At 46.0% G+C, this 17,876-nt stretch overlaps 3 protein-coding genes across 3 annotated transcripts in view; 1 reads left to right on the top strand and 2 right to left on the bottom strand.

Annotated features, from left to right (window-relative positions):
* The window catches only part of LOC122545205 (uncharacterized), a 105,063-nt gene extending 95,307 nt beyond the window's left edge, over positions 1–9,756 (bottom strand). The window contains 2 exon segments of the mRNA XM_087973884.1: positions 7,611–7,815; positions 9,626–9,756. The gene's annotated coding sequence lies outside the window, so the exon portion shown is untranslated.
* Positions 1–17,876, top strand: part of LOC148142890 (uncharacterized) — an 82,386-nt gene that overhangs the window by 10,770 nt on the left and 53,740 nt on the right. The window lies entirely within an intron of this gene.
* LOC148142892 (uncharacterized) lies at positions 13,501–14,858 on the bottom strand. Its single transcript, XM_087973883.1, has one exon. It carries the CDS (start codon positions 14,315–14,317, stop codon positions 13,517–13,519), a length of 801 nt encoding a protein of 266 aa, XP_087830009.1. The 5' UTR covers positions 14,318–14,858; the 3' UTR covers positions 13,501–13,516.

The following is a 17,876-nucleotide window of genomic DNA, read 5'->3' as shown; positions in this document are numbered from 1 at the left end:
CTTTCAGCCTCCTGCACTGAATTTCCAATGTCATGTATCAGCAGGAGTAGTGAATGAGTACCTAGTTTTGTTTGAAATTCTAAGTTTTTCAGGAGTGCAGAGTGCTTCGCTTCATCAGCATTGTAATGTTTCCTGGCAGCACCAGGAGGCGTGTGCTGTGTTCACTAGAATTGTGGTGGAAGTGCTGGTATTGGACTGCAGTGGGTAAAGTTAAAAATCACACAACACCAGGTTACAATCCAACAGGTTTATTTGGAAGCACTAGCTTTTGGAGCGCTGCTCCTTCATCGGGGAGTTGTGGTGCATGATCATAAGACTGAGATTTTATAGAAAAAGATCAGTGTCATGCAACTGATAGGATATATTGAACAACCCTAGGTTGCTATTCAGTCTTTCCTCTTTTAGAACGGGTTGCAGGTTTCAGTTCATTAATATGTAAATCCCAGAACACAGAGTCACAGAGATATACAGCATGAAAACAGACCCTTCGGTCCAACTTGTCCATGCCAACCAGATATCCTAACCCAATCTAGTCCCACTTGCCAGCACCTGGCCCATATCCCACCAAACCCTTCCTATTCATATACCCATCCAAATGCCTCTTAAATGCCCTACCAATGTCCTGTACAGCCACAACATGACCCCCCAACTGCTGTACTGAATACTCTGACCAATAAAAGAAAGCATACCAAACACCCTCTTCACTATCCTATCTACCTGCAACTCCACTTTCAAGGAGCTATGAACCTGCACTCCGAGGTCACTTTGTTTAGCAACACTCCCTAGGACCTTACCATTAAGTGTTTAAATCAGAGTGGCACTGGAAAAGCACAGCAGGTCAGGTAGCATCCGAGGAACAGGTAAATCAACATTTCGGGCAAAAGCCCTTCATCAGGAATAAAGCTTTATTCCTGACGAAGGGCTTTTGTCTGAAACATCAATTTTCCTGCACCTCGGATGCAGCCTGACTTGCTGTGCTTTTCCAGCACCACTCTGATCGAAACTCTGGTTTCCAGCATCTGCAGTCCTCATTTTGCCTCGTTGATCCTTACCATGAAGTGAAAAAGTCCTGCTAAGATTTGCTTTCCCAAAATGCAGCACCTCACTTTTATCTGAATTAAACTACATCTGCCACTTCTCAGCCCATTGGCCCATCTGGTCAAGATCCTGTTGTAATCTGAGGTAACTCTCTTCGCTGTTCACTACACCTCCAATTTTGGTGTCATCTGCAAACTTACTAATTGTTCCTCTTATGCTTACATCCAAAATCATTTAGGTAAATGACAAAAAGTAGAGGACCCAGCACTGATCCTTGTGACACTCCACTGGTCACAGGCCTCCAGCCTGAAAAACAATCCTCCACCACCACCCTCCGTCTTCTACCTTTGGAGCCAGTTCTGTATCCAAATGGCTAGTTCTACCTGTATTCCGTGAGATCTAACCTTGCTAATCAGTCTCCCATGGGCAACCTTGTCGAACGCCTTACTGAAGTCCATATACATCACATCTACCACTCTTCCCTCATCAATCCTCTTTGTTACTTCCTCAAAAAACTCAATCTGACTATCCCTAATCAGTCGTTGCCTTTCCAAATACATGTACATACTGTCCCTCAGGATTCCCTCCAACAACTTGCCCACCACTGATGTTCGGCTCACTGGTCTCTAGTTTGCTGGCTTGTCCTTACCACCCTTCTTAAACAGTGGCAACACGTTACCCAACCTCCAGTCTTCCGGCACCTCACCTGTTGACGATCAATGATACAAATATCTCAGCAAGAGGCCCAACAATCACTTCTCTAGCTTATCACAGAGTTCTAGGGTACACCTGATCAGGTCCTGGGAATTTATCCACTTTTAGGTGATTTCAAGACATGCAGCATTTCCTCCTCTGTAATATGGACATTTTGCAAGATGTCACCATCTATTTCCCTACAATCTATATCTTCCATATCCTTTTCCACAGTAAATACTGATGCAAAATACTAATTTAGTATCTCCCCCATTTTCTGCGGCTCCACACAAAGACCGCCATGCTGATCTTTGAGGGGCCCTATTCTCTCCCTAGTTACCCTTTTGTCCTTAATATATATATGTAAAAACTCTTTGGATTCTCCTTAATTTTACTTGCCAAAGCTATCTCATGTCCACTTTTTGCCCTCCTGATTTCCCTCTTAAGTATACTTCTACTTCTTTTATACTCTAAGGATTCACTATACATAACAAATGCTTCCTTTTTCTTAACCAAACCCTCAATTTCTTTTGTCATCCAGCATTCCTTATACCTACCAGCCTTTCCTTTTACCCTAACAGGAATATACTCTCTCTGGATTCTCATTATCTCATTTCTGAAGGCTTCCCATTTTCCAGCCGTCCCTTTACCTGCGAACATCTGTCCCCAATCAGCTTTCAAAAGTTCTTGCCTAATACCGTCACAATTGGCCTTTCTCCAATTTACAATCTGGTCAATCCTTTTCCATCATTATTTTAAATCTAATAGAATTATGGTCGCTGGCTCCAAAGTGCTCCCCCACTGACACCCCAGTCACCTGTCCTGCCTTATTTCCCAAGAGTAAGTTAAGGTTTGCACCTTCTCTAGTAGGTACATCCGCATACCGAATCAGAAAATTTTCTTGTACACACTTGACAAATTCCTCTCCATCTAAACACTTAACACTATGGCAGTCCCAGTCTATGTTTGGAAAGTTAAAATCCCCTATCATTACCACCCTATTTTTCTTCCAGATAGCAGAAATCTCCTTACAAGTTTGTTTCTCAATTTCCCTCTGACTATTAGGGGGTCTATGATACAATCCCAATAAGGTTATCATCCCTTTCTTATTTCTCAGTTCCACCCAAATAACTTCCCTAGATGTATTTCCGGTAATATCCTCCCTCAGCACAGCTGTAATGCTATCCCTTATCAAAAATGCCACCCCACCCCCTCCTCTCTTGCCTCCCTTTCTATTCTTCCTGTAGCACTTGTACCCTGGAACATGAAGCTGCTGGTCCTGCCCATCCCTGAGTCACGTTTCTGTAATTGCTATGATATTCCAGTCCCATGTTCCTAACCATGCCCTGAGTTCATCTGTGTTCCCTGTTAGGCCCCTTGAATTGAAATAAATGCAGTTTAACTTATTAGTCCTACCTTGTCCCTGCCTGCCCTGACTGTTTGACTCGCTTCTCTTTTAAGTCACGTTCTCGAGATGACTTAAGGTTTTATTTAAAAAGGGTGGCATCTGAGCTCAAACAATGCATGAAAAGTGTGATGTTCGAGTCTGTCAGTATCCCAATCTTGAATCAGACTGGTTCTTTTTCCAAAATAGGGATTCCAAAAGCAAGGGATTGTGTTTTGTTAAAACAAGGGCGGGCAGGATTTGTACAGTTAATGGTAGGGCCCTGGGTCATGTTGTAAAACAGAGAGACATGGGGGAGTAGGAGTTCAGGTACACAGTTCTTTGAAAGTTGCATCACTGGTAGGTAGGGTGGTTAAGAAGGCATTTAGCACAAATGCCTTCATTGTTCACGCTGTTGAGTTTCTGAGTTGAGACATCATGTTGAGGTTATACAGAATGTTGGTGAGGCCATTTTAGAGTACTGAGTACAGTTCTGGTGACCCTGTAATAGGAAGAACTCTATTAGAGGGGATTTGGTAAAGATTTACCAGAACGTCACCAGGACTGGAGGGTTTGAGTTATAAGGAGAGGGTGGAGCACAGGAGGTTGAGGGGTGACCTCATTGAGATTTATAAAATCTGAGGAGTGGAGGTAAGGATTATAGCAAAGGGCTGTTCCTTAGCATCGGGGTGCTCAAAACGGTGGGGTGGGGGCGCATATTGTTTTAATGAGAGAGGGAGAGAGATTTAAAAGGAACCTGAAGGGCAACGTTTTGACAGAGTGTTGTTTGCATGTGGAATGAACTTGCTGAGGATGTGGTAGATGCAGGTACAGCTACAACATTTAAACGACATTTAGATGGGTACATGAAGAGAAAGGTTGAGAGGGATATGGGCAAATGCAGGCAAATGGGACTAGTTTAATTTGGGAATCCTGGTCGGTATGAAGGGGTTGGACCGTGCTGTATACCTCTATGAACCAGAAGTGATCTTATTCAAACCAGTAGAATTCTGAAAGGGGCTTGACAGGATAGATGCAGATAAAATTCTCCTTTGTTGGGGGCGTCATAGAATCCTGACAACGTGGAAGCAGGTCATTCGGCCCATCTATTCCATTCTGGCCCTCCATATTGCATCCCACCCATACCTACCCCCTTACTCCGTATTTCCCATGGCTAATCCATCCTAACTTGCACATCCCTGGCAATAGGACTCAGCTGGAGAGGTTCTCACACAATGTCGAAGGCATTGAAACCCATCATTCAGGGAACCCCTAGCTTTTATCACGACACTACAGATTTCTTACAGAAACTCAGCACCCATGGACCAGTACTCTCATAATGTCGGCATCACGGCAACAGCCTCATTACTCAATACCAATCTCTGACCACCGTGCTACAACTCATCCACTTTATCCTCGATCACAACATCTTCACCTTTGACAACCAGTTCTTCATCCAGACACATGGAACAGCCATGGGACCAAATTTGCACCCCAATATGCCAACATTTTTACACACAGGTTGGAACAAGACGACTTCTCTACGCAGGCTTTCCAACCAACACTATACACCAGGTACATTGACGACACTTTCTTCTTCTGGACACATGGAGAGGAGTCACGGAAAAAGCTATACAGTGATATCAACATGTCACCATCAAACTCATTTTGGACTATTCTCTACTATCTGTCTCATTCTTGGACACCTGCAACTCCATCAAGGATGGGCAGCAACTCAGCACCACACACAACCTCAAACCCACACATAACCTCACGATGCTACACTTCTCCAGCTTCCACCCAAAACAGCCATCCCCTTATGGACAAGCCCTACGCATACACAGGATTTGTTCAGATGAGGAGGAACGTGACGGGCACTTAGAAGTATTCAGGGATGCTCAACTCATTGACCGCCGGTTCCAACATGCCATGGTGAACCATGGGAAATGCAGGGTTATAGTTTCATAGTAATAGAAGCAAGAGTAGGCCATTTGGCTCGCCCAGTCCGCTCCGCCATTTATTAAGATCATGGCTGATTTATCCATCGTCTCAGCTCCTCCTCCCTGCATTGTACCAACTACCCTTAAGTCCCTGACCATGCAAAACCCATCCAACCGTGTCTTCAATATACTTAATGAAGCTGCCTCTACTGCTTCCACAGGCAAAGAGTTCCATAGATTCATGACTCTCTGGGAATAGTGGTTCCTCCTAATGTCTGTCCTAAATCTACTCCCCCTAATCTTGAGACCTGGTCTCATCCACCAGCAGAAATGTGTGGAAAGGGTAGGGCTGCATTCCACAGTGCAATGAATTCCCATCTCCCACCAAAATCCCGGATGTACTCAGTTGCAGTCTCACAATTGAAAGATTTTTCTGTAACTTCTTCTGCTCCCACTAAGGGCAAAAAAGTCCATTCTTCATAACCACATTTCTGCTTTCACCGAAGACGATTAGAATCATATAGCATGGAAACAGACCCTTCCGTCCAACCCGTCCGTACCGACCAGATATCCTAAATTAATCTCGTCTCATTTGCTAGCATTTGGGCCACATCCCTCTAAACCCTTTCTATTCATGTACTCAGCCAGATGCCTTTTAAAATGCTCTAATTGTACCAGCCTCCTCCACTTCCTCTGTTAGTTTGTTCCATACATACACCACCCTCTGCATGAAAAAAATGCCTCTCAGGTCCCTTTCCTCACCCACCTTAAACCGATGCCCCTCTTGTTCTGGACTCCCCTACCCTGGGAACAAACCCTATTCACCCTATCCATGCCCCTTAAACTTCTAAAGGTCACCTCAGCCTTGAATGCTCCAGGGAAAACATTGCTGGCCTACTCAGCCTCTCCCTGTAGCTCAAACTCACCAACTCTGGCAACAGCCTTGTAACTCTTTTCAAAACCCTTTCAAAGTTTCACAACATCGTTCCTATAGTAGAGAGACCAGAACTGTATACAGTATTCCAGACCTCCTGTACTGCCTCAACATAACCTCCCAACTCCTATACTCAATCCACTGACCAATAAAGGAAAGCATACCAAACACTTTCTTCACTACCATCCCTACTTGTGACTCCACTTTCAAGGAAAGGAACCTACACTCCCTGTCTCTTGGTTCAGGAACACTCCCCAGGACCTGACCATTTAGTGTATAAGTCCTGTCCCAATTTGCCTTTCCAAAATGCAACACCTCACATTTCTCTAAATTAAACTCTATCTACCATTCCTCGGCCCATTGGCCTATCCGATAAATTATAATTCATAATGAACTCTCTTTCCTCTCTTATTCCTGAGAAGCTGAAAATCTCCATCCCACACACTCTCCCTCCATTTTTACTTTGCTGAACCTCATCCTGAAGGGTCTGGATCATTCCGATGAACGGGTCCACACTCAGGGGGATCTAACTGAAACATACAGAATACTGAACAGACTGGCCAAAGTGGACATTGGGAAGATGTTTCCACTGGTAGAAGAGACTAGGACTCGATGGCACAGCCTTCGAGTAAAGGGAAAACCTTTCAGAATAGAGGCAAGGAGAAACTTCATCAGCCAGAGAGCAGTGAATCTATGGAATTCATTGCCACAGAAGGCTGTGGAGGACAAGTCACTGAGAAAATTTAAGACGGAGACAGATCGGCTCTTGAGTATCAAGGGGATTGAGCGTTACAGGGAGAAAGTGGAAGAATGGGTTTGAGAAACTCATCAGCCATGATAAAATGATGGAGCAGAGATAATGGACAGAATAGCATTATTTCTGCTCCTATGTCTTGTGGTCTGTTGATGTCCTGGACACAGTGTCAGAATTGGGAGCAGGAGTAGACCATTTGATCTTTCGAGCTTGGACCAGCATTGAACAGATCATAACTGGATATGAATCTACTTCCATTTTGATGGATAGGCTGAGACGTTTTCACTGGAAGTAAGTGAGGGCTGCAGATGCTGGAGATCAGAGCCCAGAGTGCGGTGCTAGAAAGGCACAGGCCAGGCAGCATCTGAAAAGCAGGAAAATCGACGGTTCAGGCATATGTCCTTCATCAGAGCTTATGCCCAAAACATAGATTTTCCTGCTGCTCGGATGTTGCCTGACCTGCAACATGCATTTGGATAAGTACATGAATAGGGATGTGCACCAACCAGATTCCTTCCACCCACTTATCAACCAGGTTGTACCCTCTACCTCTCTCCAGCTATCTCCACTTCACCACCCAGCACACACTTGTTCTGCACCTTCCCCTACACCCATCCTCAGTCTGGAACAAGGGTTACACCCCGAAACGTCAACTTCTCCACCTCCTGACGCTGCCTGGCTTGCTGCATTCTTCCAGCCTCCTGCCGGTCTATTTTGCCAATTGAAACACAGACCTGGACCAACATTTCCCGAGTCTGCCCCCTCCCTGGATTTGTTCCCTCTCCTTTCGGTTGCTGCAAGTCAACAATTAAACCCCAGAATGAAAAATAAATAGAAAAAGGGGTGAGAAAAGAGTGTTGTACTCACAGATGTTAGACAGAGGAAGGAAGTTGCAGTCTGGGCTGAAGCTCAATCTTCATTCTGAGAGAGTGGAGCAGCAGCAGCTTCAGAAGGTCATGGTCCAACTTCTGCTTTCAGACAGTAGGGGAGCTCTGGTTGTCAAGAGGACAAGTCACCTTCAGGTTCTCCAGTGCTCCTTATCGGTCCATCAAAAGAAAATCTTGCGCCTTTTCTGCCGACAGCAAGGAACATGCCCAATATTTTGGTGACACTACTGAACATGCGCCCTGCAATATGCTCTGTGGCGATACTAGTGTTACTGACAGATTTTAAGTGTCCAAATACCAAGAGGAGAAAAAAGGGTAGAGCCACAATTTTTTTTTCCCCCACATGGCTTGACATTTTATTGTTTTGGCATTTTGTCTGGCTGCTCAATCTCTGTGTTTTCCCCAGTGTAGCGGTAAAGTTCTGAACTAGAGGGTATAGGTTTAGGTTGAGAGCGGAAAGATATAAAAGGTACCTAAGGGGCAACGTTTCCATGCAGAGTGTGGTGCGTGTATGGAAGGAGCTACCGGAGGAAGTGGTGGAGGCTGGTTCAATTACAACATTTAAAAGGTATCTGGATGGATATATGAATAGGAAGAGTTTAGAGGGATATGAGCCAAGTGCTGGCAAATGGGACTAGATTAATTTAGGATATCTCGGAGAAAGTGAGGACTGCAAATGCTGGAGATCCGAGTTGAGAGTGTTGGAAAAGCACAGCAGGTCAGGCAGCATCTGAGGAGCAGGAGAATTGACATTTTGGGCATAAGCCCTTAAACAGGAATCTTTTCTGAGGATGTAGAATCTGGGTTGCAGTTCTGGGAAAGGTGAGGCTCTGAGCTTGGGCAGGACTGACTGCAGGTAAAGTAGATGGCTGATAGTGTGCAGTGGAGGATCCAAAAAGAGAATCGTTGGTGAAGGTTTTGGATTTGTAGTGTGTACTGGGTATCCTGTTCAGGTCCAAACTGGGTTGGTCTGAATGTGGTCCGGAGTCCATGTGGGATCAGATGGTTCCATAGCTAAGCAATGAGAAAGGAGATATGGCTGTGGTAGTCAAATTGCTTGAGGACATGGCTGAAGAAATTCTGGGCAGAGGAGAGGACTTGGGGGGTACAGTGAGAGAGGGACTCTCAGATCTTTGTAGACAGAGGAGGAGAACTTCTTCCAGGTAGGCATCCATGGAAGAGACTTCGCAGTAATGTTGAAATCAACTAGGAGAAAGTGAGGACTGCAGATGCTGGAGATCAGAGCAGAGAGAGTGTAGTGCTGTAAAAGCACAGCAGGTCAGGCAGCACCTGAGGAGCAGGAGAATCGATGTTTCGGGCATAAGCACTTCATTATGTTGAAGGACTTATGCCCGAAACATCGATTCTCCTGCTCCTTGGATGCTGCCTGAGCTGCTGTGTTTATCCAGCACTATACTGTCAACATTAATTTTGGATATCTGGTCAGCATGGACAGGTTGGACCAAAGGGTCTGTACAACTCTATGAGAAGCATACTTTGACAAATTACAAACTACTGTATGTCAATGTTAATAAGGCTTAATATACCACATGCTTTACTAACCATTCTCCACAGGATCCCACCCCTTCAATGACTGAGGAACATATACATGCTGGTGCATAATCTCCTTCACTAGTATTTCCACACTACCCTAGGGAATTGCACAAATAATAGCAAGAGTAAACAGCACAAGGATTTTTAAAAAGTGAGGATAAACAGGACAAGAATTTAAAAAGTGAGGGTAAAAATCACAAGCCCCAGTAAAAGCAGATGGAAAGTGAGTGTAAAATGTCACTATGACAGGACAGGCCCCACATTCCTTCCCCTCCGTCCCCCCCACAACCTGCCTCACCTTTCACCTCCCGGGCCCAGTACCTTCCAGGTGGCCCCATAGTTGACACAGGGGCCGCCCCACGACCAGTAGAACTCCACCACCCAGGCGGCCGACGAGTTCCCAAGCAGGCCCTTAACCCCATCCGCCTCCAGAATGCTCACCGGCTCCTGCCTGCTGTACAGCCGGCCGGTGTGGCCGTGTCCCAGCAGCTGCGCCAGGAAGGCGGCGGTGCCCAGTGACGGGTGTCTGCCCCGGGCCGCACGGCGCCATTTTCCTAACGGCCGCCCTCCCGCCGCTTCCCCGCTCGAGCGACTTCTCCTCCCAACCGCCTTCGCCCCCGCGTGACGTCTGCACGGGGGGATGGGCGGGGTCGGGGGAGCCTCACCGTCACCAAGCAACAGACACCTCGCGCTACAACTGCTCATTCACAAAAACAAACTCTCCTGTCTCGCTCTGCAGCTGCAGGGGGGACACTGCCACGTTTCCAGGAGCCCTGTCTACATTGGGAAAGCTCACGGCTCAATTTAAACAGATATTCTGACATCTAACGGAACGGCGTCATATCGAAAGGGGGCAATCTGCATTTTAAAGGGACACGGACATTTTAACGGATATTTCTGCAAATAAAGAGATGTAAATGGACGAGATTATATTTCAAAAGGGATGTGGGCACATTCAAAGGGATATCTTAATATGTAAAGTGACGCAGTTATATCTAAATGAATCTACATTTCGAAGAAACGTTGCCCTATTTTTAAGCAGAAGTACCCTTTTAAGAGACATACTGATATCTAAAGGGGTAAATATACATTATCGAGGAGCAAGATTGCGCTGGGAGGAACATAACACATTTAAAGCGCTGAGCTACATGTAAAGGGGCATTTTCATATTTAAAAAGGTACATTGAAATCTAAAGAGACATTGTACATAATTAAAAATACATGGTAATATTTAGAAAGCACGACCGTATTGGAAACAGTGCAGTCATTTTTTAAAAAGGGGGTTGGAATGGCCGTGAGATGGTTTAATTTTTAAGAAAATAAGCAGGTTAATTCTGATCCAGTAAAAGCAGTATCCAGTCTCATCTGAGTGCAGAACCTACTCAACTGACTGAACAAGCGAAATAACTTTTCTGTTTGCTCTTTAGATGTGACATCCTCCCCCTCTCTCTGTTGATGCAACAGGATTACCAGAGCTGGAAGTACCACTCTCGGAATACAATTGCTGATCAATAGTTTGCTTCTGCTGCTTGACATAAGGATTTAAAAGCTGCTAGCCTGATCTCGCACAAAGCACAAAAACAAACTGTTCACCCGTGCCTGCAAGAGGAGAAATTTCACGTGGAATAGATCACAAAATAAGAACTGTTACCAGTCCCACAACTCATGTGTTTCCCATGGATAAAGTTAAAAATCACACAACACCAGGTTATAATCCAGCAGGTTTGTTTGGAAGCACTAGCTTTCGGAGCGTCGCTCCTTCATCAGGTGGTTGTGGAGAATGAGATCATGATCACAATTTATATCCAAAGGAGTCTAGTGTCATGGAAATGTGACACATCAAACAATTTTAGATTAAATCTTTCACCTTTAGAATAGGTTTCTGCTCTTTGGTATGTTAATCCCAGAACTTGTTTTTTGTTACCTTCTCAAGAATGCTACTCAAATGCAGAGCTTTTCTAACAGTAAGTGTGAATTCTGTCTGCGCCCGAATGTTGAGTCAGGACTGACATTGTTCTTAGAGAAAAACTCTACATTTAAATGACATTTTTGAGAAGGTAATTTATAGATTAGGTTGTAGAGGTTAGGGTGGATTGCCTGTGCTAAATTACCCTTAGTGACCAGGGATGTGAAACTTAGGGTGGATTGGCCATGGGATGGATGTGGGCGAGATGCTCTTCAGAGGGCTAATGTGGAATAGATGGGCCGAATGGCCTGCTTCCACATTGTTGGGATTCTATGACTCCCTCCACAAAGGAGCATTTTATCTACTTTTATCCTGTCAAGCCCCTTTCAGAATTCTACTGGTTTCAATAAGACCACTTCAATAAGATCACTCAATCAGGATTCCCAAACTAAGCTTGTCCCACTTGCCTGCGTTTGGCCCATGTCCCTCTAAACCTTTCTATTCATGTACTCATCCAAATGTCATTTAAAATTTGTAACTTCATCTGCATCTACCACATCCTCATCCAAGTTCATTCCACGTGTAAACCGCCCTCAGTCAAAACATTGCCACTCAGGTTCCTTTTAAATCTTCTCCTCTCACTTTAAAGAAATATACCCCCTAGTCTTGAGCTCCCCTACGCTAAGCAAGAGCCTTTTGGTGTTCACCTTACCTCCACTGCCCATGATTTTATTAATCTCAATTATGTCACCCCTCAATTTCCTGTGCTCCAGTGAATAAAGTCCCAGCCTCTCCTTAGAACTCAAACCCTCCAGTCTTGGCAACATCCTGGTAAATCTTTACTGAACCCTCTCTAATAGAATTCTCCCTATTACAGGGACACTAGAAGCATACTCAGTACTCGACAAGTGGCCTCACCAACATCCTGTACAACCTCAACATGATGTCCCAACCCCTCTACTCAAATGGTGTGAACAATGAAGGCAAGTATGCTAAATGCCTTCTTGACCACCCTGTCTAGCAGCGATGCAACTTTCAAAGAACTGTGTACCTGAACCCCACCATGTCTCTCTTTTACAGCACGACACAGGGCCCTACCATTATCTGTACAAATCCTGCCCTTCCTTGTTTTAGCAAAATGCAAGCCCTTTCTTTTATTAATACCTCACTCATACACACGTGTTCTCTCAGACACCCACACATACAACCCAACACACTCACAGGCATATACTCCATCACACTCTCACTTTACCAAACATGCACACACTCTTACGTGCACTCATGCACAAACTCACATGCACGCATTCACACATCACTTTGTGGGCAAACTTGTATTGGCAGAATTATGTTTGCAGATACATTTTACTTTGCTCAAAAAGTGCACAAATTGGAGACAGTCAATTCATGTAATATTTTATAAATTCCTACTTTGGAATGAGAACCAGTCTGATTCAAGATTGGGTTATTGACAGACTCAAACCTCACACCTTTAATGCATTGTCTGGGCTGAGGTGTCACTTTTTTTAAAAAAAACCTTAAGTCATCTCGAGAATGTGAATTAATAGTAGTTCTGGGATTCACAGATTAATGAACTGAAACCTGCAACTCATTCTAAAAGGTGAAAGACTTAACAGCAATCTTGGTTTGTTCAATATGTCATTTCAGTTGCATGACACTGATCTTTTGCTATAAAATCTGTGTCTTATGATCCTGTTCCACAGTTACACAATGAAGGAGCAGCGCTCCAAAACCTCACACTTCCAAATAAACCTGTTGGACTATAACCTGGTGTTGTGTGATTTTTAACTTTATCCAGCCCAGTCCAACATCGGCTCCTTCACATCGTTTCTATTGAACACAGCCCACACCACCCGATGCTGCCACGAAACCTTACAACGCCGATGAAACGACACACTCTGCACTCCTGAAAAATTGACAATTTCTCACGGTACTGGCTGCTCATTCACTGATCCATCTGATATTCGACATTGGAAGCTTAGTGCAGGAGGCTGAAAGAAATTAGTAGCTTTAAAACAAAAACCTCTCGGAGCTCAAAGCCTTCAATGAGAGTCTGAGCTCGGCATTAAGTTCACTTAACCTTTATTGTGACCCAACTTTGTTACAGCTTCAAATCCCCCTCAGCAAAAAAGCAGAGAAAAAGTAACTGCTTTTTAAACAGCTCAAGATCAAAGCACACTCACTCACGCATACACACCCACCGCACTGTCTTTACTATCGATCAGCACCGAGATGTCCCTTTCTAATTGGATCCTTGGTACAGCTGTAACCCGGAGGAAGTGTTGCCTCACTCAGCAATTTCAACCCATACCCTGTATAGCGCCATCTGCCGCAGTGGGATTCAAACCCGGGAGTCCCGGGAACTGGGTTGATGGTCCAGTGAATAATGGAATTCAGCCGTCGCTCCTTCAATCCCCCTGCGATTGTACGTGAACTCGCTGGTGCCTCCGGAGGTTGGAGGAGCGGGTGAAGACCTTCCCACACTCGGGGCAGGGGAATGGCCTCTCGCCGGTGTGTATCCGCTGGTGGGTCAGCCTGTCGGAGGAATTGCTGAAGGCCTTCCCGCACTCGGGGCAGCTGAAGGGCCTCTCCCCAATGTGGACCCGTTGGTGGGTCAGCAGGTTGGAGGAATTGCTGAAAGTCTTCCTGCACTCAGTGCAGCAGAAGGGCCGCTCCCCGGTGTGGACCCGCTGGTGCCTCAGCAGGGTGGAGGAATTGTTGAAGGCCTTCCCGCACTCGGGGCAGCTGAAGGGCCTCTCTCCAGTGTGGGCCTGCTGGTGCCTCAGCAGAGAGGAGGAATTGCTGAAGGCCTTTCTGCATTCGGGGCAGCTGAAGGGCCTCTCCCCAGTGTGGGCCCGCTGGTGCCTCAGCAGAGAGGAGGAATTACTGAAGGCCTTCCCGCACTCGGGGCAGCTGAAGGGCCTCTCCCCTGTGTGGGCCCGCTGGTGCCTCAGCAGAGAGGAGGAATCGCTGAAGGCCTTCCCGCACTCGGGGCAGCTGAATGGCCTCGCCCCCGTGTGGACCCGCTGGTGCCTCAGCAGAGAGGAGGAATGTCTGAAGCCCTCCCCACAGACAGGGCAGGGGAACGGCTTCTGCCCGGTGTGACTACGCCGATGAATCTCCAGGGAAGATGGGAAACGGAAGCCTTTCCCACAGTCACCACACTTCCACGGTTTCTCCAAGAGGTGGGATTCCTCAGGTTTCTCCATGGACGAAGTGTGGAGCCACTTCCTACTGTGAATTCCTCTTTCCAGGCCGTATGGCTGTTTTAGGCTCCACACTCAGTGCGCTGCAATGGTAGGGTCTCTCATCCAGTCCCATTGATGCTGAAAACGTACTCAAACAGGAACCAAAAAGCTTTACTCCTTCTCACAGAATCATAGTTGAAAACCTTTGCGGTCCCGATGGATTGAGTGACTGTCAGACATTGACGTCAAAGTGAGGACTGCAGACGCTGGCGAGTCAGTGTTGAAAAGTGCAGCGCTGGAAAAGCACAGCAGGTGAGGCTGCATCCGAGGAGCAGGAGAGTCAACGTTTCGGGAATAAGACCATCATCTGTTGATTTTGAAACTTCCGTCTTCAGATTTTCAAATACAGTCGCGGCTCAACTTACGAACTTAATCCGTTCCTGGACCCGGTTCGCGAATTGAATCAACTTTTCCCATTGTTCGGATTGCGTAAGAATGCTTGGACGGCTATTCACAGCTCACGCGCCAAAGACGAACTGAAGGAGATCACTCAGGGCCCGATGAGCTTTTGCGTTCAACAAGCGCGTAGCAAAGCAGAACAATGAAACCACGTGGTCGCACATGGGCTTTTTGCGTTCGTACCTTGAAGCAAAATTTTACGTACAATCCTGTTCATAAATCGGTTTGTACATGAATAGGGTCGTTCGTATGTCGAGGTGCTACTGTACTCTGTATAAAGAAATTACAAAGGTCATCACTGTCAGTGCAGGGTAGAAATTCTGAACAAGGAATTCTACTTTCTGTGGAATATTCTTTTCTTCTGTTATTCCACAAAATTGAAAGCACCATCCCACTCTCTCTCCCCCTCTGTTCTCACTCCGCTCTAACTAATTCCTCCTGAGGGTGCTGATTCAGGATCTTATGGAGCAGAAAAGCAAAAACGTCAAGACTGCCACCTCTCTGAACTTTGAATATCTCTGCCTGAAAAGCTAATATCTTTCACAACACAGATACTGCTGAGAGTGAGCAGGTCTGATTTGGGGAAGCAAAACGAAAGTGTCAATTCAGGGTGAACCTGCCACGCAGCTTCTTTAGGAACAACCAGACAAAACGGTTAACGTCCCCGGGAGGGTTGGAGCAAAATGAGACGTCAAGGCATTAACATTGACAGTAGAGAGAAAGTGAACCTACTCACGTGGCAAACGTTAGTACAACGCCAGAGTCATAGAGATATATAGCACAGAAACAGACCCTTCTGTCCCCAACACGACTGTACTGACCAGATATCCTAAATTAATCTAGTCCCACTTGCTGGCATATGGCCCATAGCTGGGTTCATCCCCACCCCCTGTCCTGAGACCTGATGCCTCCAAGCTGACCCTCAAAGGTTCGGTTTGTCCCTCCATTCTTTCCCAGGTGTCTTTTGTAGATTTTGAAAACTTTCCCAATCCTCTGAGTATAGGATTTGGGAAGTTATGTTGTCGCTGTACAGGACATTGGTTAGGCCACATTTGGAATATTGTATGCAATTCTGGTTTCCTTACTATCGGTAAGACGTTGTGAAACTTGAAAGGGTTTAGGAAAATTTACAAGGATGTTACCAGGGTTGGAGGATTTGATCTATAGGGAGGCTAGGGCTGTTTTCCCTGGAGCGTTGGAGGCTAAGGAGTAACCTTATAGAGGTTTACAAAATCATGAAATGCATGGATCGGATAAATAGCCAAGGTCTTTTCCCTGCGGTGGGGGTCCAGAACTAGAGGCCATAGGTTTAGGGTGAGAGGGGAAAGATACAAAAGAGGTTTTAGGGTCAATTTTTTCACACAGAGGGTGGTACATGTTTGGAATGAGCTGCCAGAGGAAGTGGTGGAGGTTAGTACAATTGCAATATTTAAAAGGCATCTGGATGGGTATATGAATGGGAAGGGTTTTGAGGGATACGGGCTAGGTGCCGACAGGTGGGACCAGATTGGGTTGGGATATCTGGTCGGCATGGATGAGTTGGACCAAAGGGTCTGTTTCCATGCTGTACATCTCTATGACTAGTTGGACTAAAGGGTCTGTTTTTGTGCTGTATGACTCTGGAACTGTTCTATACTGGTCTTAAAACTATGTTCTTGCCTTCCCCCACAATCATCCACTTCTTTGTTGTTCAAAAATCAGATGAACTCAGCCTTGAATATATTCAATGACACCCTAACTGCAGGAAGACACCCCCACTTCTGAACTCAATTCCTCTTGCTAATATAACGCTTGCCTTGCTGATTGCCTGCTGCACCAGTCTGACAACTGGCAGTGACTGGAGGAGGAGGACACTGAGGCCTCTTTGCCCATCCACACATCAGTCTCGATGAAGGGCTCTTGCCCGAAACGTCAACTCTCCTGCTCCTGAGATGCTGCCTCACCTACCGTGCCCTTCCAGTGCCACAATCTTTGACCCTGATCTCCAGCATCTGCAGTTCTCACTTTCTCCACATCCAAATACATCTCCATTTAAACAATGCACCTCCTTTTGTGTTTTTCTTTGCCACAGCCAAGGCTATAACTTCATATTGTGGTACTGCATTTGCCCTGTGTTTGCTGATTGTGGTCCTCTCTATATCAGGGAGAGCCAGCGCAAACTTGTGAAAGGTTCACTGAGCATCACAGCTGGGTCCACAGAGCTGACCAGACCTCCCAGTCACCACTCATTTCAATTCCCCTTCCCACCCCCTTTCTGACATGACCATCTTTGGCCTCCTCCATTGCCACAACGAACCTAACTGCAAATTGGAGGGACCACACCTCATCTTCCAGGCAGCCTACAGCCCGAAGGACTCAATGTTGAGTTTTCCAATTTCAAAAAACCTCCCTCCTCGTTCCCTGCCACCAACCAGATTCATTCCTCCCATTGACCAACCAGGTCGTACCCTCTCCCTGTCTTGACCTATCCCCACTTCACTCCCACCCCCTTTATCTGCAGCTTCTACACCCAGCCCCAGGCCCGAGGAAGGGTTACACCCGAAACGTCGACTTCTCCATCTCCTGCCTGTCTATTTTGCAAATTGAGACACAGACCTGGACCAACGTTTCCGGAGTCTGTCCCTCCCGGATTCACTCTCTTTTCTTTCAGTTGCTGCAAGTCAACAACTGAACCCCAGAATGAAAAAGAAATGGAATGGGAGTGCCATACTCACATATCTGGGACACAGGAAGGAATTTGCAGTCTGGGTAAAGCTCAATCTTTACTCAGACAGAGAGGATCAGGAGTCGCAGCTTGAGAAGTTCATGGTGCAACTTCCGCATTCAGACAATGGGCTGGCTCTGATTGGTAGGAGGACCAGTCTTCTTCCAGTCCTCCAATGCTGCCTATTGGTCAATCAAAAGAAGGTCTCGCGCCTTTTTTTGCGCACAGTGATGAGCATGCTCAGTGTTTTGCTGACACTGGCCAGCATGCGCACTGCGTTGCTGACACCGGCAAACATGCGCAGTATGCTCTACGGGGATGTTGGTATTACTGACAGATTTTAAGTGTCCAAATGCCAACAGGGGAAAAAAGATAGAGCCACAACTTTTTTTCCTATGGCTCGATATTTTATTCCTT

The sequence above is a fragment of the Chiloscyllium plagiosum genome, unplaced genomic scaffold (assembly GCF_037043375.1).
Source record: "Chiloscyllium plagiosum isolate Xiang-an unplaced genomic scaffold, Cpla_swu_hap1 HiC_scaffold_27, whole genome shotgun sequence".
Classification (NCBI taxonomy): Eukaryota; Metazoa; Chordata; class Chondrichthyes; order Orectolobiformes; family Hemiscylliidae; genus Chiloscyllium; species Chiloscyllium plagiosum.
This window is presented reverse-complemented; position numbering and strand designations above follow the sequence as displayed.